Below are 22,371 nucleotides of genomic sequence, written 5' to 3' on the forward strand. Positions count from 1 at the left end.
CTGCCTCCGGAGAGGATGCCGAACTGGTACCTGTTATTATTATTATTATTATTATTATTATTATTATTATTTTTATTATTATTATTATTATTATTATTATTATTATTATTATTATTATGTTCAATATATGTTTACTATTCGGTTTAAACAAGGCGAACATTTATGTTCTTATTGTACACTCTGCGTTAAACTTTCAGAATACAGTTAAATTTTGTGAAATGCTCACTTAACATTGATCTACTCATCTGTTAAACAAACTGTGCAAATGGTATTTTTTATGATGTTCTCTTTCACTTTCTGTTGTAGGTGTGGCCTACCAACCAGAGTTTGCAGAACCGATCGCCAACTTGACAGTACCCGTAGGAAGGGATGCCACTTTCACGTGTGTCGTCCAACACCTAGGAGGATATAGAGTAAGTACAATTTCATGCAGTACCAATGTACGTGTAGTTATTCGAGTTGTGAGTTCATTCGCCGTCAGACTTGGGTATTTTTTATTCAGAAAATACACGTGTATGTCAGAGCTCAACAACATTAGGGGAAAATGGGAGTAATTGAATTCTGAGTGAATCTTTTTTGGATAAGTTACTATTTTTAAAATATAAATCATACTTTTCTCAAATATTTAAACCTAACTATGCTACTAATAGAATATACAAGCTTTGATTCACCTCTTTGTAAAATGTTTATATTTTGAACATTACACGAAATTTAAGAATAGTATTAATACCGAAAAAAATATGAGCACTGGTTCAACTATCTATAACAACAAAAATATCATTATCATTATTTTGCTATACTGAAATATTTAGAGATAATTATAATACTGGCAGAAAATACGAGCAGAAATTTAACTATAAGGTCCAACACTCGCAGGAACTCGAAGAATGACAGCACATAAAATGATCACATGGATTTCATAGAGAACTCCATGCTATTTATTTTACTAATATATCTACCTCCATAGCGTAATGCTTAGCAGTATTAACTGCCGTCCTCTGGTTTTATTCCCGGTAATGCCAGGCAGGACGACTGGTACGTGGTTAAAATGGTACATGCAGCTCGCCTCCATTGTGGGTGTACTTGAAAAGAGCTGCACCACCTCGGTGTGAGGACACTAGTTTACTAGTCTGCCTCCATAGGGTAACGCTTAGCACTATCTCCTGTCGGCTTCAGGGAGACAGGTTCGATTCCGGTACTGCCAGAAATTTAAGAATAGCATGAGGGCTGTACTTCCTGCACCACCACACGAGTTGACATTTACCTATCAAGCATCAACTCGAAACACCTGCAGCAGGCCTTTCCGGAAGCCACACGCCAATGTTATTACTAATAATATCACAGCCAGGAGTGGAGACTTCACCACAACATTTGTCATCAGTATGTGTACATTAATTTTCTTCTTGTGTATGTAATGCTCGTTACGGATGTCGGCGATCATCATGATGGCGACGTTGTCATTTGACACGATAGCCCTGAAGGGCTGCTCGAACGTCATTTCGCACTATATGCTAGCGTTTTTCAACAAAGAAGTTCTACTTCTTCTGGGTCCTCATCTCTTATCATGAGTTGATGTTCAGACTTTGAATAAGGAATATTTCTTGGCATCGTCAGAATTATTGTTAACTACGGATGTTACTACTTATGTGCTGATAAGCTTGACAGTCAATGAATTTTGACAATAATCTGAGTCATTTTCAGATGTCCCTTTTTGCAAATTCTCCCAAAACTCGTCCATAAAAATACACTTATTTGTACAAAGAATTGTGCACCAGGAATGAATCGAGCGAATACAATGAAGGTTGCCACACAGCATCATCAGAGGATGACATGTGGCCCGTTTGCGGTTACTGCTGATCAATTACACGGAACTGCCACTAGGGGGCGTACATGTCTCCCCATCATCCATAGATGCAAGGCACCGAATATGACTTTAGTATTAGTGTGAGACACGAACTAAGTTGAGTGAACACGGACCACATCCTACAATTTTTTACCAACTATATAAGTGTGAGAGAGACCAAATCTTCGGACTAAGAGAGACAGTTTGGACTTTTCGCGACATTGCACGCCACTTGAATTGTTCTGACTATACAGTGCGTTGATGTTGGACACAGTGGGAACATCAGAGTACATACATGTTGAGAGGGTTCGGGTTGACCTCGGCGAACCATCATCTGCGAGGATGATTCCTCCGTGCGGAATGCACTCCACGGGTGCCACTGCGCACCATCTAGAGACATGTCATGGCTGCTGGAGATAAGCATGTGTACCCTAGTATCATATCCGGGCAGCCAACAGCGTCTCTTACGACGTCTGCTATTACGATCTGAATATCGCTAGGAACTGGCAGCATGGCAGCTTCCGGTTAGCGGCGGGTGTTGATCAGCGACGAATCATGGTTCTACCTGGATACGGACGACATCCGAATTCGAATTTGAAATTGTCCTAGCGAGTGATCCACGCTTTATTGTAGAACGAGCCATCGCCCAAGAGAGAAATGCTCTGCGGTGATATTTCTTACGATTTACGTTCCCTACAGGTGGCGATTGAACCCTGACGGCGCGGAGATATGTCCAGGATATTCCGCGACTCTGTGTACTACCCTTCATGGTGTAGCTCAACAACCCCATTTTCCAGTAGGATAATTTTTTTATCCCACGTGGAACGGCCATTTCTGGCCTACCTTCGTGATATCAACATGTTTCCTTGTCCAGCAAGTTCTCCAGACTTCTCGCCCATCGAAAACATTTGGGGTCCACTTAGATGGCAACTTCGGTCAGCGTCAACTACTCCAGAATTGGAGTGTCAGTTGCACCAATTGTGACAGGATCTTCCTAAGGAGAACATCGGACGTCTGTATGCCTCCAAACCAGACCGTACCACCATCTGCGTTACAAGTTGTCCAACACCGTATTTAGTGTGTTCTGAAAGTGTAATATTTTTATGTTTTCTTTATACTATTATGTCTTGTGGTTGTACCCATTTACTTGCCCTTGCGATGGCTCCTTTGTTCTGTAAACGCGGGTAACTCAGTTTTCACAAAGTGATGTAACGTCTGGTTATGTGATTTGGTAAATGGGTTCCAATGGTCGTACAGCATACCTTGAGACTTTAGCAACTCAGGGTATGCCAAGTCGAAGTTATACTCCAATTGTAGGCGTGGCCATGCATTAAATTGTCAGGTGACCTCTCAAAACAAAGTGAATAGCGGTGCGTCCGTGTGTCGTTGTGAGGTACAGAGACTATTGCGGCCATTTGAGCACGTTCTAGGTCAACCAGCAAATCCAGTGAGACATACTAACGAGTTCAAATCGCAAGGGGCGTCACTTTGATCCAGAAAGGATGGGCGTTCCTTCGTGTGGCTGTGGATCTCAATGCCTCTCCGTCAGTTATTCACCATTTGTGGAATCGCTACATTGAGACAGGCCAATTCACAGGGATGGTTGGTCAAGGTCGTGGACGCATGACAACCCCACAGGATGACCGATATCTGACCATCTGTGCGTTGCGGCGTCCTTCAGCAACTGCCAGAGAACTGCAACAAGACCTCAGGAGGGTCACTGGAGTCACGGTGTCTCAGCAGACAGTAAGGAATATGTTAAGAGAATTGTCCTTACGACCCAGACGTCCTGTTCGAGTGCCCCGTTTAACGCAGCAACATCGCACAACTCGCCTTCTGTTTGTCCGTACCCACGTCAACTGGCAACTTTCCCACTGGAGACTTGTGTTGTTCACAGACGAGTCCAGATATCCCCTGACACAGCGTATGGACGTCAACGTGAATGGAGACGCCGTTGTGAGCAGTACATGCCAAATGTTGTCCAGGAAGGCGAACGGTTCGGACAAGGTTCTGTGATAGTGTGGGGTGGCATCAATATTGATGGCCGTATGGATCTTATCGTCGTCCGTGGTAATCTTACCGCTGCTTGGTACATCGAGCGGATACTGCTACTGCACGTGTTGGTTGCTGCATATGGTGTTGGCCCTGATTTCGCACTCATGCACGATAATGCCAGGGCTCATGTAGCGCGCATCACCATAGCTCTCTTGCGAGAACTGGACATTCAAGAGGTGGAACGGCCAGCAGTGAGTCCCGACTTTAATTGCATCGAGTATATGTGGGATAGGTTTGACACAAGTGTTCGTGGGCGTCCTGCTCCACCAGACACTTCAAGACCTCGAACAGTCTCTCATTGATGAATGGTACCTGATACCCCAAAGTGACCTACGTCGACTTATATGGAGCATAACACGTAGGTGCAAATGCTCATGGAGGAAATACACCATACTGAAGCACTCCAACTGTATAAAATTCTACCCTGTAAGACTGTTATTACTTTATTTTCGCCCATATTTGGACATTTCAGTTTGTGTTCTGAAGATGAACGCGAATCCTTCGATGTTCTATTGTATACTTCAACGCTAAAGAATAAAGGTTTAATTGGTAATATACCTGGGTGTAAGGTATTATCTTGTGAAGCATGGCATACGTTCAAAAACATGTTCTCCTAATTTTTTTGAGCTGTGTAGTATGACGAACACATGAATGAAGTATATAAACATGTCAATAACGTCTTTTAAAATTAATTTAATATTAATATTTGTTATCTTACAAAATTCTGCGGAGGTCATATTTACATTTAATGATGGTTCTCGGTTTCATCCTAGCGTTACAAGAAAGACATTCGACATAACGCTAACAATATGGCAAATAAAGCTGTATTTCTTCAAGGGGATGATGGGAATATCTGCATTAAGACAACTATACTTTCTAAACAAATCCGAAATATACGGAATTGCTGTGAGATTGTGTTGAAAGTAGATATTTAAATTTATCCTTAAATCTTAGACAGTTTTTCTCATACCCATGGACCCATGTCCCTACAGATATTCTACATTAAATTATGTATTCTGTCTAGTTAATTACATACGATTAATACTGATTGATAAAGAAACGTAAGCATAGTTTATATCCTTCACTTCTTCTTGATTACGTTTTCGTGAAGGAAGGAATTCTTTTCGAATGAGATACGCTTGTTATAACCTAAGTCAATATAATTATTCCGTATCTCAAGTATACAGCAACTTTCCAACGTAATTATAAACTTACGGTGTGTTTGAGCAGTTCACCGTGGCGGCAGGAAGACAAATCTCATACGTCGGGAGAGCTCTGTTTTGCAAAGATCGAAGATATCTTATCAAACCCTAATCCACACTTCATTACGTCTATAGGAATATAAATTAAAGATTAAAATGCAGTTAATTAATTAATTAAATGATTGATGTGATACCTGCCGTTATTGCATTTCTCCTCAAGAGTATTCCTACAGAATTAAAGTCTTGGAAGTGAATTGCAAATAACAAATTCCTTTATTTCTTCGGCCGAAAAATCTGAATTCCAAATTCACAGGTTTGGATGATCACGGCCAACTTGATCTACGCTGCGTTGTTTAAACCAGCCTTGGCAATCGGTTGTGAAGCTTATTATAAAACTGAAATTGAAGAATTTGTCCTTAATTCTGCAAGGATGCTGGTCACCAAGGACAGAGGAACCAGTTAGCCTAAGCGCTCCCCTCTTAAGAGAAGTACAATGTAAAAAACCATTCTTAAATGACAACTATTGCTGCCACGTAAGGGGAGCTATTCAATGCACAGCTTGGTATATTATCAGAACTATGTAATATTAGGTGTGATGACACATTATTTAAAAGTGTTGTATCAGTTTCAGTATCCCCATCGTCAACCATGAAGACTGCAAGTCTAGCACAATATATTGATGGATGCATAGTGCGGACGGTAGAATAAAGAATTAATTGCATGGATTGTTTAGCTCGTATTTATCAGAAATCCAGAATTTCCTTTTTAATAAGTCTTAATTCAAATTAAGACTAAGGCGGTCTGGCTTATCCGAAACATAACTTTTGTAACTGTTTTCTTCCTTAATCTTTTAGTAGAAAAAGCAGTGCTGTACCTTCATGGAAAAGCATGGAAATCACGTGTTCTCACACCGTCCTCTGTTAGCTGCATGTCCACTTCCACAGCACCCGATCTGTGACAAATTCAGACGGAAGCAACTTGCCAGCATTATTTCTGAGAAATATGTTGGACCAGTTTTGAACCATATAGCAGAAACTTGTAACCGACTTACCAGAAAAATACTTGGAATTTGATAGAAAAGTACAAATTCTTTCAGTAATGCGTTGAGATAATAATAATAATAATAATAATAATAATAATAATAATAATAATAATAATAATAATAATAATAATTGTATGGCCTCAGCTACTGTGTGCAGTCATTTTGTTTTGACACCTTTTAGGTACCCTGCGCATCAGTTTCAACGCGTGATCAATGCCTGCGTTTTAATTTTTCTCTCAGGGTAAGATCTAAATGGGTCACCATCACCACAGATCTATTACATGCTGACATCGCACTACATGGAGTTTGGAAGAGAGTTTTTCCTCCCTTCAATAATCAAAATAATCTGTCGGGATTGAAACCACGATCTTGGGATCTGGAGGTTGTCACTATACCACTGATCGACAGAGGGAGCTGTTAGAGTCTCAGACTAAAAGCGATATGTCATTAAGTTTAGACAACATCAATTCCCCTATCCGGGATACTTAGACCGAATATAAAAATAGGTCTAGAAACTTTCAACGAACTCCTTCTCTTCTCCTTCTCTTCTTCTTCTTCCTCCTCTTCTTCATTCTTCTACCACTTTTTATATACCTGTGGGGTCCCGGGTGTGAACTATATAGCACATTAGGATTTGACCCTCTTTTACTCACGGATGCCCTTCCTGACGCCAACCTTATATGGAAGGATGTAATCACTATTGCGTGTTTATGTGGTAGTTGGTAGTGTAGTGTGTTGTCTGAAAATGAAGAGGAAAGTTTCAACGAACTCCGTAACCTGAATAATATTTAAACTTTAATAATGAACAATGACGCTTAAACTGAAGATCAATACTTTCCTAAGCAGAAAACAAAGCTTTTGTTTTAAGTTCTGCTATTTATCTAAATGCTGCCATAGACAATGCAATTCATTGCTACTACAGCATTAATTCCCATATTAACGAATGTCAGCTAGATTACTATAGTAGTAGTCTTAAGAATTTGACATGATATTATTGTGGCAAGAGCCTCTGTGGCTCAGACGGCAGCCCGTCGGCCTCTCACCGCTGGATACCGTGGTTCAAATCCCGGTCACTCCATGTGAGATTTGTGCTGGACAAAACGGAGGCGGGACAGGTTTTTCTCCGGGTACTCCGGTTTTCGCTGTCATCTTTCATTAAAGCAACACTCTCCATTCTCATTTCATAGCATCTATCAGTCATTAATAAATCACTTTGGGAGTGGGGACCCCATCGCATTAATAGCCTATATCTGATTCATTCATTACATTCCTGACCTGGTCAATGAACGGAAAACAGGTAGTAGGTTTTCATTTTCATTTTCATTTTCATTATTGTGGCAAATACCAATCAGGCCTAAAATAGCCTTCAGGATGACTGGTTCGTCAAGACCGGTAAATGATCTAGCTAGAGCGACGTATCAAGTCGGCCGTGCAAGAATAAAAGCAATCTGGAACTTCAGATATTATATCGGTTCAGATTGCGTGCCATATTATAATGTTTATCTCATTCTGTATGTATTGTGTAAATAATGCCTGAGCTATCCATTAAAAACCAAAGAATATAGGGACTTTGATTTATTTATAAATATCTGTTCAATATTTCGAATATCACTAAATTATACAGTATATTGCCGCTAATACAGATTAAATGGGACCGAGGACTGCTCGGATTGGCTAATTTGCGTATTATTAGAAATATGTAACAAAATAGAGCATTGCATCTCATCTACAAAGCCTGCCGTAGAGTAACCAAACAGAAATGACCGACGTTGTAAAGATATATAATAATAGTGAGTGATAATATTTATGGAGCGTTGTGTTTTGTTAATTTCCATGTAAATGAACACTATGAAACTCGATTAATTTTGTTACATTGCATACCACTAATTTTACTTCGATTTCTGGTTCAAAATATTGTCAAAACACACAGTATTTTATAACTCTTTTACATATGAATGACATAAATACAAATAATTTTCTTTCTGAAATGCGTTTTTTCAATGATTAAAATTTGGTTCATTTTGGTTAGACTTAATCGAGTTTCAAGATTATCGGGATTTGAATTAGCGGGATCGTACTGTACTTCTAAAATCACTTACCGATAGTCTGAGTCTGTAATTGTTCTAATTCTTGTATACGGTGGAAGAATAACTAAAAATAATTTCCTCTTAAATCTAAGAAAAAGAAATATAAGGTCCACGAGATGCATGAAAATGAAATACGTATTAGGCTTCGCAAGTCTCATTTCAACCCTATCAGAAGACAACAATTTTTGTAGAAAAACATCGTACAGGAAACAGGACGGTGTGCAGCCTGATACAAGTTACAGGAAACAAAGCCAGGCTCAACTAGGTACCCCATGGTTGACAATCCATGCTTCCAGTTTCAGGAGATCTAAGCGGTTGCTCCTGATAGTCATCTCTTTCAGTGTCTTAAATAGGATGTATTGGGATGCATTCTATGTCCCAACCAACCGATATTCTAAGTCTGAAATTGTGTTGATTGTCGTATAATATGGAAGAGCAACTACAGTAGATAAGAGAAGAAGGAAGAGGTGTGAAGAGTGCACTTACTGACTAGCTTTAAAACACGCCGTCTTATAGAAATCTTATCAAAGTTATTTGGAATTGTCTGTAAATGTTATCAGAACTAAATACATTTCAACTTACCCTGCATTCGGGCCGAGTTGAGTAGATTAAGGTGCCACTGGATTCTCACGATGGTGACCGTTGTTCGGTCTACGGTCAATCCTTTGAAATGAGCTGTCGCATCCCTGAGGCTCAACACGAACGTAAAACTGGAAACCACGTGATTATGATAACGGACCATTTTATTGGTATTATAAATTTACTCATTCGGGACAAATATTTTAGGTTCCCTATGGGAATCAACATCTACATCATTTGATGGCCAGGCAAGCATCAATTTTTGAAAATGAGACATAGCTCTCATAGTGCATTGGCACTGCTGGTGGCTTCAAGTAGCCTATCCAGTCAAAGTATCAATAAAACAAAAATCAAAGGCCAAAGAGCTACTAGTTTAGCTGACGGCCCGCCTGTCAAAGGACAGGAATGAAATAACCGCAGCATCATCATCACCTCCACGGTATGCACTAGCCTTGCGTCTTGGGTGGTGTGCTAAGTCCCAACTGACGAGCCTAACTTAGCACACGAGGGCGAAACGCAGGCAACCAAGAATGAGTTAGCTGCAAATTTATAATGTCCAATAACGGACCATTATATTGGTATTATAAATTTACTCATTCGGGACAAATATTTTAGGTTCCCTATGGGAATCAACATCTACATCAAAACTACAGACTTGTTGTAAAATTTGAAATAATGTATTTTGATGTGAGGAACTTCAATATAACTGGATATTTTTAGAAAAGAATAAAATGTAATCTAATCACCAAATATGTTTTAAAGCATATTACTTATTTTTCTTTGAATGTGTGTTGTAGGACAGAATAGTTCCAAAACTTAATCCATGCAGTGAATTCACTGTATCAAGTGACTACTACCATCCTTGTTCATAGCCACGGGACCTTCAGCTGTATGTGGTATTTGAATCAGTGAGACGTGACATATCATAAGTCACATGCATTTACCCACATTCGAACCACGGCCGATATGGTGAGAAGTAAGTTGTGATATCACAGGGCTATCATACGCTCTTTGAAAATAGTAGTATGACTGCGTTATTAACACGAAGGCGGATCAAGTATAAACGAGAATTTTAAAGTGCCTCTGCTGTTAGTAATAATTCTGAGGCCGGGCTTTGCCAGTATATTGGTGGGGGTGTCTGGAGAAGGGGTTTGCGCGCGAACGACGGTGGAGAGCTGGTCTGTTTCACTGTTTCAGAACGCCATGAGTGAGCAAGATGTGCACACGTCTGTTGCGCAAGGGATCAATTCTCTCGCTCAAGAGGGCGCACACCTTCCAAAATTTTGAGACGCCTCCGCACACAGTTTGGGAAAGAAACATTTTCGCAGATTCGAATGCATGAGCACGCTAAAAAATTTGTGGCAGGAAGAAATGCTGTGGAAAATGAACCTCATGAAAGGAGACCGCGGACATCACTGCAGACAACATTGTTGCCATTCATGACATTCTTGGTGAAGATGGGCGAATAAAAATTTCGCAAAGTCGTTTGGCCGTATGAAGAAGTTACGGAAGTGTTCAAACCACCATTCGAGAAGAACTCCATTTAAGAACATTGTTTGCCAGGTGGGTTGCCCGTCTCCTCAACCAGGAACAAAAACTTCACGCCAGGAAGTTTGTCAGAGATTCCTGCGTTGCTGCGAGGAGAAAGGAGATGATTTCTTGGATTCATCATTACACCCCAGAGTCAAAGCAAGCAAGCATGGAGTGGCGGTGAAGAGACGGAGCAGATCCAGTCAAGGCCAAAACACTCCCATCTGCTGGAAAAGTGCTTGCAACCGTTTTCTGGGACTCCGCGGGCGTTTTGCTGGTGGATTTTCTTCAAGAACAAAGGACAATTAATACAACCTATTACTGTTGCCTTTTAGGCGAAAAAAAAGCTGCGTATCACAACAAGCGACGCCGGCGTCCGATCCGAAACGTCATTTTCTGCATGACAATGCAAGGCCGCATAAGGCCGCTTTAATGCGGGAAAATTGGTGGAAATTGACTGGACAACTGTGTAACACCCTCCGTACAGTCCAGATTTATCGCCCTGCGACTGCCATTTGTTTGAACCACTCGAACAAGACCTAGGAGAACAGCGGTTCGATGATGATGTGAGTGTAGAAGAGTTCGGCGCAACTTGTTCCGCACACGTCCCACTTTATTCTATCAAGACGTCATCAAAAGCTTACCAATCCGATAGGAAATGTGTGTATCGAAGACAAGGCACTATGTAGAAAGTTTTTTTCGTTGATGCAAGAAATTTAAGATATAATTACCGTTTATACTTTCTCATAGTTCTGGGGACTTGTCACGTATTGCAACACTCTAGGGCATTTAGCAATTATTAATTTTGCCATATTTCTGTAGCCTACAGCTTTCGTTTGCTTCTAGACTTTATTGAGAATAACATCATATTATATACAGTATATTAAAAGTCTAGAAATATTCACTACTATTAAAAGAAGAGTGGCCCCACGGTTATTTGAGCGTTTACTTCAAATATTGTAAATGACGTACATGCAATTAACCGTATATTAATAATGATATTCTGTCCTCAAACGTATTAATTGGAAACCCTAAGATCCTCTGCATAGGATCGATTTGCAACTATATTATTATTATTATTATTATTATTATTATTATTATTATTATTATTATTATTATTATTATTATTATTATTATTATTATTATGGCATGTAATTCTGTCTTCAGCCCCCTGTACAGTACGGATTCATCATATTCTTTGGCTGAGCCTGACGATGAAATGGACGTGGTTAAAGATAAATGTAACAGCAACAGCTGTGTTAGCCCTTGAAGATAACAGACATAAAAGTATAATAAATAATAGTTGAACTTGGCGTTTCAATTTGTATAAAGAGACAACATTGTATTAAACTACATACAACAGCAATTTAATTACTAAAATCTACTTACCCTAATCGACTAATGACTTTCCAGCTATTTGAAGGATAAACGAGGATATCAACAGACGCTCCATACCATTTGGAAGGTATCGAATTATTACGGTACGGAAATGGGATGAAACATGTATGGGAAGAAATAAGAACACAGAGAAAATCTACCATGCCACCTTGATATCCGGCACATAGTCACTGAGATTGAACTTCGATGGCAGCTTTGAGAGACCAACCCCCAGGCCAGAGATGGGTTTACCATTACTTTTTTCAGTAATGCATACTATAAGAACCGGATTTGCTCAAACCTTTTAGTCGTGCCTTACGTCTTACGCAGTATATCCATGCATCATAAATTTCGCGTAGTTTTTTCTGAGGAACAACATCAGATTATAGAAGGTTACGTTGTATTGGAAATACATTCCTATCGCTGACTTGGCTGATAGTTTTCAACTTGTTAGTAGAAATTTTTAGTGTCGATTTGTACCTAATAATTGCCATGCTCTGAAGTGCTGACGATGCTGAAATCGTTCAAGCAAATCCCTTGATGAGGTCTCGTCGTCTGTGAAATTCTAATCCTAAATAACTCCCGTAAGCCGTCGGTAACCACCGCTGAGCCCTTCTTGCCTTGCCTTGCCTGCCTTAGTTACGATGTTGCAAGCTAAGACAGATCTGATTCAAATTAACTCCGGCTCAGATTCATTCCCAGGGCTTCATTGGAATATTTCTCTTTGAAAGAGAAAGTGAGTGAAAAACCCAGCATGCTATTAGTATACGGAAAGATCCATTAACTCAGAATTAAACTCGGGAGAGAGAAATCAATGACGTATCTTCCATCTTCCATCTTTAACACGCAGATTAAATTCTCACTCCGTGCACTCTAACTTAATATTACGATTCATTTCCTCCGATACTGTAGATGGGACTTATTTTGATGTATATTATTAAATAACATTACATGATCTCTTTATATGTGTAATATTACTTTTGTAGAATTTTAAATTACGTTTATTAATAACTATATAATTTTGTAGATTATAATTTAGATGACTATTCTCGAGCAGATTTCACTTACATTACTTTTAATAAATTGTATTGAATATTTGCTTAGGTAATACAAACTATATTTTAATGGTCGTAGATTATAGAGGCAAAGGATATTTTAAAGCCCTTGAAATATTATTGTGCTTATTTCGGGTCAATCGGTATTCGTATATATACAAAGGAAACGAAGTAAAGTTTATTAAAATTTCAAATGAATTACTCTGCATGGACTATAGTTTCTTCCGCATATCGAAAGAACACTTACATACGTATTTATATGTCGCAATTATAATAATAAGTAATGACGGCAATGTATAAAGGATTGCCGTACAACTTCAATTAGAAATTCAGAGTTTGCAAATAGCACTTTTTTTGCTATTTGTTTAACGTCGCACTAACACATCGAAGCTTTTCGGCGACGGAAGGGTGGGAGATTGGGAAGGTAGCGGCCGTGGCCTTTATTAAGTTACGGTTCCAGCACCATCGGAAACCACGGGAAAGCATCTTCAGAGCTGCCGACAGTTGGGTTCGAACCCCACTATCTCCCGAATGCAAGCTCACAGCTGCGAGACTCTAATCACACGGCCACTTGTTCGGTAATAGCTCTTTTAGTCTAACAACAAATATAATAAAAATCGGAAACACATTCATGTGTTTAATACGGGATTGTGATTCTGAATTTCAAATATTAATTAATTTAAATAAATGAATATATATTCTAAGTATGATTTCCCTTTTTTTTGTGCTTTATCTCTCTTAATTCTCAGTCCCAAGGTTGATTGGCAACAATTCTTCTCTTCCCCTACTCTCAGTTCTCATTTAGTCACTTCCTCTTATGAGCCTGCTCCTGCATCTTCTAGGATCTGCTAGGGTGCTGCAGTGTAGATCTTTCTCTTCCATTCCTGCCTTGTATCATTCATTGCTTTAAGTAAGGCATTTTGTGACTGAGGTTATACACAATTAATTGGTCTTTTCCTTGCTGTTTGTAGTAGAGACATTGTTTCACCCATTCTCCTAAGAATATCCTCACTTGTAAGTTTTAGTACCGACGAGATAATTTTGATGCTCCTGCACCACCACATCTCAAATGCATTTAGATGTTTCTTACGGAATATGCCGGTAGTCCACGTTTTCGATACACTCAAGGCCACACTCCAGACATAGCACTTAATTAATCTCTTAATTTCCAATCTCTAATTGCTAATCTCTTAGAAATTAGAAATTAATATCTCTAGATACATATCCCTTGATGTGAACCTTTTTAGAAAGGAAGCCTAGGTGTATGAATATGAAGAGTTCAGATTGAGAAACACTTCTAGGGAAATAAGACAAGACAAGGTAACATATCCAACAGTTGTATCAGGGTAAAGACGTAGATGATATGGTTCTGGAACAAGTCCCAGTTTAGATATCGAAATTTGACAGAGCTTTGAGAGACCTAAATAGGAACAAGGCTCCTCAAACTGATGACATTCCCTCCGAATTACTGACCGCCTTGGGATCAACTGGCATGGCGAGCTTATTCCATTTAGCGTGTAGGAAGTATGATACAAGAGAAGTGCCATCGGATTTTCGGTAGAATGTTGTTATACCTATTCTCAAGAAAGGTGGTGCAGACAAGTGTGAAAACTATCTCACCATTAGTTTAGAATCCCAAGCCTGCTAAATTTTAACACGTATTATTTACGGAAGAATGGAAAGAAACTGAGTTGGGAGAAGATTAATTTGGCTTCAGAAGAAGTGAAAGAGCACGTGAAGCAATACACACTTTACACCTGATCTTAGAAGAGCGAATTAAGAAGGAGGTTTAAAAAGGCATTCGATTATATTGATTGGGCCAAGCTATTTGGGATTCTGAAGGCCCAGATACAGAGAACGAAGGGTTATTTATATCTGTATGAAAACCAGTCCACAGTGATAAAAATCGAGGGCATCGAAAAGGAAGCAGCAATCTAGAAAGGAATGAGGTATGGCTGGAGTTTGTTCCCCCTCCTTTTCAATGCTTTTATAGAACAGGCGGTAGAGGAAATCAAAGTGGAATTTGGAAAGGGAATCACAATCCAGGCAGAGGATATTTGCCGATGATATCGTTATATTATCGGAGACTGTAGGAGATCTGAGAAAATTGCTGATTGGTATGGACACAGTCTTGGGGAAGGAGTAAAAATTGAAAATAAATAAGCCCAAAATAAATGTAATGGAGTGCAGTTGAACGAAGTCAGGTGATGCAAGAAATAAGAGATTAGAAAATTAAGTCGTAAAGGATATGGATAAATATTGTTACTTGGGTAGTAAAATAATTAACAATGGCGGAGGTAAGGAGGACATAAAATGGAGACTAGCATAAGCAACGAAGGTCATTCTTGAGAACAGAAATTTACTCACTTCGAACACTGATGTAGGAATTAGAAAAACATTTTCGAAGATCTTCGTATGGAGAGTGGCATTGAATGGAAGTGAAACATGGACAATAACTAGCTCAGAAAGAACGAGATTAGAATGTGCTGTTACAGAAGAATACTGAAGGTGTGTATGGGTAAATGGAATCACGAATGATGATATACTGAATGGAACGGGTGTGTGGAGATCTATTTGGCTAAAATGACGAAAAGAAGTGATAAAATATTAGGGTACATCTTAAGTCACGCAGGACTTGTTCAGTTGTTTTTTGAGAGACGTGTAAGAACGGTAGGGGCAGACCAAGGTACGAATATGACAAGGAGATTAGAGCAGATGTAGGATGTAGTAGTTACGTAGAAATGGAAATGTTTGCCTAGGATAGGGTGGCTTGGAGACTGCATGTAACCAGTCTATGGTTTAAAAAACACATACTGCTGTGGCGTCGGTGTATGAACTATACGCTTCCACAACTAGCTTGTTGTCTCGTACTGCTTCATTACTCTTATATTTAGATAATTAGACAGTGTTTCTCTGTCATCATCTTGGTCTCTTACCCTCCTTCATCGCGTTCGTTATTCTCCTAGGTAAGCTGCTCTCATTTATTCCTCTCGCATGGCCCCACTACCAAAGCCGGATTTTGCGAACAGCTTCATCCAACGAGTTCACTTCTAAGTTAGACTTTGCCTCTTCGTTTTGACTACATCATACGATTGTTCCCACCTGCTTCTTTCCAGTGATAATTCTAGTTACTTTCATGTCATTTCTTAGAACTTATGAATAATATATCCTGACTTCACACAGATTTCACTCACGTGCATTAAAACGGCCTGAACATAGTCCCATAGGTTTTTTCTTGAAATCTGACTGACTGTTGATCGAAACTACGAGTTCAATTGATTTGTTTTGCTGCACCCTGATTCAATCTCGATCACTATGCAACCAGTATTCGGCACCAGACATTGAACGCTCTTGGTTTTCATGCCAGCTACCGTCAATTTAGACTTCGAAATGCTAATTTGCAAATCATGTTCACTAAACCTATTTTCACGTTCCTAGATATTAGATTGCAAGCTCTCTGCACAGTCTGGCATTAAGAACAAGTCGTCTCCACAGGCAAAACTGCTTACTACAAATTTTACATAACAGAATCCCTGCCTATTTATTCCTTTCACTAAAGGTAAACTACGAATAACAAGACTACACTTTACGCTAGTTCTACCCTTCTACTTTCTAAAATATCTGCCTTAACCTAATTCCTCGATAACACCATATTCCAATTCCAGTTACTATGTACAATTTCTTCTCGTGCCCAGCAATTGGTTACCCCTCCCCTGATGGAGGCAGAATATACCGCCCCCTCCGTTTCCAGCCTCCACTGCGGGAAAAGAGAAATATTGTGCCAGTCCGTTCCAAACGAATCAGAAGATAATAACACCACTAATAATAGCAAACATAATAATGATAAGTTAGTAGTAAAAGTTTGAACTTATTTTCGAATGTTATAGATTTCAGAGGACGCCTAAGGAAGTCTAGTTTGTCCATCAAGAGTTATTTAATTAACTAGAAGGGCAAGGCGCGAAGATATCGCATTCGAACACTCATGGGCCGTTGCATACAGTAGGTGTCTGTATACTTCTATTTGCCTTTTCTATTTGATCTGTGGTTTATCGCTGATTTGATGAACATCCTCTGGTTTATTTTTTATCCGAATCCCATGCACATTTATTTTTGGCCCTAGTATTTATTTGAGAATTTTCCTCACTTATTTGTCGATATTTTCTATTTGTGACCTGAAACCATTTATCACGGTTTTGGATGCGTCAATAAATCTGCGAGTGTGGAATCTGACTGGTAAATTACTTATCTGAGGTATGATACATTTTTTATAAGAATGAAATAGGGGTAGAGGTATTTTTTACAATTTGATTTACTTCGCGCCGACATAGATAGGGCTTTTGGCGACGATGAAACTAAAAGGGCTAGGAGTTGGAAGGAAGCGACCATGGTTTGAAAATGGGAAACCACGAACATCTACCCTCAGAGCTGTCAACGGTGGGTTTCGAATTCACTGTCTCAAGAATGCAAGTTGATAGCTGCGTGACCCACACCGCGCAGCCACTTGTTCGGTGATAGAGTTTCTAATTACCACTGAAACGTCGAGTCTATTCTGCGGGTACCACGCGAAAGAATTAGAATACAAGTGTCTCCCGACACTTGCAGCGTTCATAGCATATTCATACAGAGGTATATGGCGTAGGATACATGTAGCTTAGATACCAATTTGTGCCCACCGAATGAAATTTCATGAAGGTAAAATAGTCTGTTTTCATGTTGCAGAAATAGTTCTAATTCATTTCTTCGTCTTTTTAACATTGTAAAACCATACTTAAATGTCGATATAAATATCTTTCATTTATGTATTAACTCGTGAGTGGTGGCAAATGGAATTTTTCTTACACAATCTCTTTAAGTAATAGGACACAATTAATGGTTTCATCCACTAACTCTATGTGTGAATTAGTGGTACAATAGTCACGCCATCAGTGTTGGAATGGATTAATTGGAAATATGTAATATCTATCAAAATGCTACCTAGCGCGTTTCTCAGAAAACTACTTAGTGTATTTATTCGTAAGCGAGTTCTTGTATTATAGTCGGTTTACCTTACGATGGCTTTTCTTCTGAAGATAATTGCATATTGTATTGTTTGTGTTTACATGGAATTCAAGAATGAATCCCAGGAAGACTATTGAACAGTGTTGATTGCGACGACAGTCGACAGCTATACATGCCATAGAGGAAAGTTTCATTTCGAAGAAAACTACAGGCTGAAAGACAGAATAGGAGCTTGCTAAACGAGAAAATTTCAGCTAGTAATATCGATGCATCAGAAGTTAGTGTTATGATTCGCAGTTACAAGTTTATTTTGAGAAAACTTTGGAATCAATGTAGTATGGGCAGTCGGGCATCCGGACACTAGCATAGTTGGCTGCCGTCAGTTCTATTGCCTATTACATTCACTCATTTCACAAATTAATATTAGGCCCACCTGTTTGACCGGATTTTATATTTTTAATTCTTTATTAATTGAGAGTGTAGAAATATCGAGTCCCTCGGAGTTCTAGTTTTAAGGTGAAACATATGAAGAATATTTCCTGCAAAGCTTGATAGGAAATGTCATTGTTCAGGAGAATTACCCAGAGCCTTTCTGTCTTGGAGCATGAGTTTGCAGCCACGGAGTCCCTAGCTGAGTGTAACATTGGTTCCATTTACCTGGGCCAGTCTCTTCACCTAGATGGCATTGAATTTACAACTCTGAGTTATTAACTTGCCTTTTCCGGTCTTCCGACTTTCTTTGCTTACACCTTCTTTATCGGGCGAGCTGGGCGTTCGGTCAGAGGTGCGCAACCGTGAACTTGCACCCGGGAGATAGTGGATTCGATCCCCACTGTTGGCAGCCCTGAAGATGATTTTCCGTGGTTTTCCATTTTTACACCAGGCAAATGCTTTTGGGCTGTACAGCTGTCGTGGTTATATTTGGCGGAGATAAGAAACCTTCAATCTGTTTCGCTTATCCCCAACATTCTCCGTACAGACACTCCAAGTTATATGAGAATGGATCTTCAATACTTGTCATCTCCAAACAGTATACCTAGAAGGTCATAAACCTCTTCCCTGCTGAGCATCCCAATTTACCACACGACCGGTTACGGCAACTCATTCATACCTGCAACCATACGCTCCTGGAATTCCCTTCCGGCTGTAATTAGAGATATACATAGTAGAAATGTATTTAAAAAAGATGTTATAAATGGTGCATAGACTTAAAAAATTAGTATTTAATGTTTTTTATAGTAACTCTCAGAAATTTATCTTTTGTTTATAACTATTATTTAAGTTTAATTTTATAATTAAATATATCTAATTCAAAAAATACTCTGTATTTTGTACAGTATAGCACATATAAGATGGTTTGGCATAACAGCAGGCTTCATAGCCTGAGCTACGCCATATAAAACAAGCCAATAAATAACTCAGTAAGAGGCGATTAAAAGGGGTAATCTGTACGGGCTCTCCACATGAGAATGTGGTTGGTGACTACGTACGAAGCCCCTACCTGTGTCTGATATCGCTTCCTATTACTTGTGCCTAGCTCATTAACCATGTTTTAACCCTCATACAAAAAATTTGTTCTCTTACCGACCACACGGTGTAAGACCTAAGGTGTCACTCACTTTCCCTTCCTTTTGCTGAAATTTTCAATCTTCAAAAAGTTCCATTTGTCCTGTGATTATTGTTAAGAGAGAGTATTTACCCAGTTTTACTTGCACATAAGGCAATAATCACCCCTACCACCATTCCATAACAATTTTCCATCCGAAATATGTAAGAACCATTTCCACCAACGTATCGTTACAATTTTTTCTCTCCTTTATGATCCACGTTCATCAATTTATTTTCCTCCCACATGTATGCTAATTCTGCCCTGTTTTGGCTTGCTAGTTTGAACAGAATGGACATCTCATTGACAAGCGTGTCACCTGACAATCATTTGTTCGCCGAGCAGAACATGGAAACAAGCAGGAAATACGCCCAGTTCCCTACCCGTGTACCGAACCTTACTTGATCAATAAATATGTTGCCAATGATAAAAGTGCTTTCTGTCCGAATTATCTGTGTAACAATGAAAATTAACTACAGTATTACAGGGATGGACCGCGAAAAGAGCTGTATTCGACTGAAATAACAAAGAATCTGATGACTATATCACACTCTGATCTACGGAAATTGGTATCTGGAAGAATGTATTAGGGCTATGAAAATAGAAAGAGGCAGGATCAGACGGTGGATGGAGAGATAACCCATGGGGTAGAAATGCAAGGTGAATGGGATTAGGGAGTCGTATTGCACCCTTGCAGAGCTCCTTCGGTGTTGACTGGATTCCACTGTTGCCTCGGCTGCCCTAAAAAAAAATTTACTTACCGAAGGTGGTGAGATCTTCTTCTCAGGCGCGATCATTCCCCGTCGTCGAATCAGGATGCATAGGGATATTGCGTTTGGTTAACTATACACTACAATGATTTATGACTCAGATTGATTTAAGTTTAAATATGTATATAAATTTTATTTGATATAATCAAAGGAAAGAAAGGTGTAGGTAAATTTTTATAAAATGTAAATTAAGGTTATGTTAGTGTTACATTATTGCCTTATGAGACTGTACAACTAGAATTTCCATAATGACACTCATGACCATCCATAAATAAAATGTTTATAATTTATCATTGAATATTTATATTAAATGATATTTTCTATTTGTTCAGCCGATTACATGATGTCTGTGTAACTGTACACATTTACAAGGATGATGTAGTTTATATACCAGGTGGATCAGTTGAATAACAACATAATAATGAGAATATTTAATAATAATAATAATAATAATAATAATATTGATGTGACTGAATTATATCTGTGGCCAACCAAGTTATTTATCGAAATACTACCTGCCATCAGTTAAAATAATCATAATAGATATTTCTAAAATATTAAAATAAACAAAATGTTGATATTAATTAATTAATAAAATTATTTTTGATATCACCTAATTACATTGGGAGCTATTTTAAAGACTTCGGAAATATTCCATCATACATCCAAATTGCGTATATAAAGTTTGGAAAAACATCCTGAAATTTAATACAATAATAATAGTAATACTAATAATAATAACAATAATAATAATAATAAATGAAATAACGCGGCGATTTCGCGTAAAATCAAATCCAGAAACATCAGTAATAACCTCTCAAATATGTAAAATAAGTCTACAAATAAACAGACAAGAAGTTACCATAATAAAATAATAAAAAAAATAATTAATTAATTTTACTAATTAATTGCAATTAAATTTTGCAATTACCTAATCAAATGCCTAACTGACTAATGGAAACCAATATTTGTGACTCAAATCTTCCAAGGTAGTGATATCAAATGAATTTACAGTGCATTGAGATGATAATAATAATATTTCAATAATAATAATAATAATAATAATAATAATAATAATAATAATAATAATAATAATAATAATAATAATAATAATAATAATAATAATAATAATTATAATAATTGTAATAATTAAAATAAAAAAAATAATAATAATAATATCACTCAATGAATACTTTTTCCAATATTGGATGTCATTAATAAATCCTCAAGAATACAATATTTGTCTACCCAAAAGCCGATGTTGTTGATAATTAAATCGTGGATAAATTTTGGATTAAAATATAATATGTTAATATTTAATTTATTAATAAACGCACAGTCCACTGACACAGCGATTAACATTATATTCATGAGGACTCCCTACTAGCCTGTGAATTGCATTGATAAAGGTTAAATAAAAAAATCCAATAATAATAATAATAATAATAATAATAATAATAATAATAATAATAATAATATTCTAACCTGACCTGTAAGTACGGTACCACTGATCCACCATCCTGATAAACCATAACACGTTTGTGTCGGTGACCTTAGAACATTCATTTAGCTTGATCAACACCATTGAAATATAATCTTTCTTAACAGTACTTATTGAATTTCCGTTCATCTATAAAACCACATTTTCTAGGATAAATCATAATTTTATGAAATGCCTGACTCACTGTGTAAAGGCGAAACCATAAATTTCTCATGGCAAATTTACCGATAATAATAATAATAATAATAATATCTCTCTGAACAAAAAAAATATTACTGACTTCCCAGGTAGATTTAATAATTTCAAATACCCTCCTTCCGGGTGCAATAAACAACAAATTTTAATCTGAGAATTCAGTAACCTTTAACTTATATAATGGACCTTAGTTGTTGCCGTATACGAATCTAAAGCTTTGCTTTCATATATATATGCGAGTGACCCTTACTTAGATACCTAAAATTAATCTGGAAAAGACAAACTCTCCTACTTTAACTAAAACATACTATACTTATGTTAATATGTACATCCAACGAGATAACACAGCCAAAAATCCTAACCTAGTGCCTAAATTTCCACTAATATATACATAGATAAACCCTGTCATATGCTCATACCACAGCATTGGGTTGTTTCAGTGTCCCAGTACATTATAATTCACTGAAACCTAACCATGACCCAGTGCAAATGTTACTGTGGTTCCCCCACAATAATATACACGGATAATGT

At 38.0% G+C, this 22,371-nt stretch overlaps 1 protein-coding gene across 1 annotated transcript in view; it reads left to right on the forward strand.

Annotated features, from left to right (window-relative positions):
* The window catches only part of LOC136864518 (lachesin-like), an 853,163-nt gene that overhangs the window by 95,295 nt on the left and 735,497 nt on the right, over positions 1 to 22,371 (forward strand). Inside the window, exon 2 of the mRNA XM_068226232.1 lies at positions 307 to 413. Coding sequence (XP_068082333.1) covers positions 307 to 413 — 107 coding nt within the window. The remainder of the gene's footprint in view (positions 1 to 306; positions 414 to 22,371) is intronic.

Source organism: Anabrus simplex, chromosome 1, assembly GCF_040414725.1.
Source record: "Anabrus simplex isolate iqAnaSimp1 chromosome 1, ASM4041472v1, whole genome shotgun sequence".
In the NCBI taxonomy this organism is placed as follows: domain Eukaryota; kingdom Metazoa; phylum Arthropoda; class Insecta; order Orthoptera; family Tettigoniidae; genus Anabrus; species Anabrus simplex.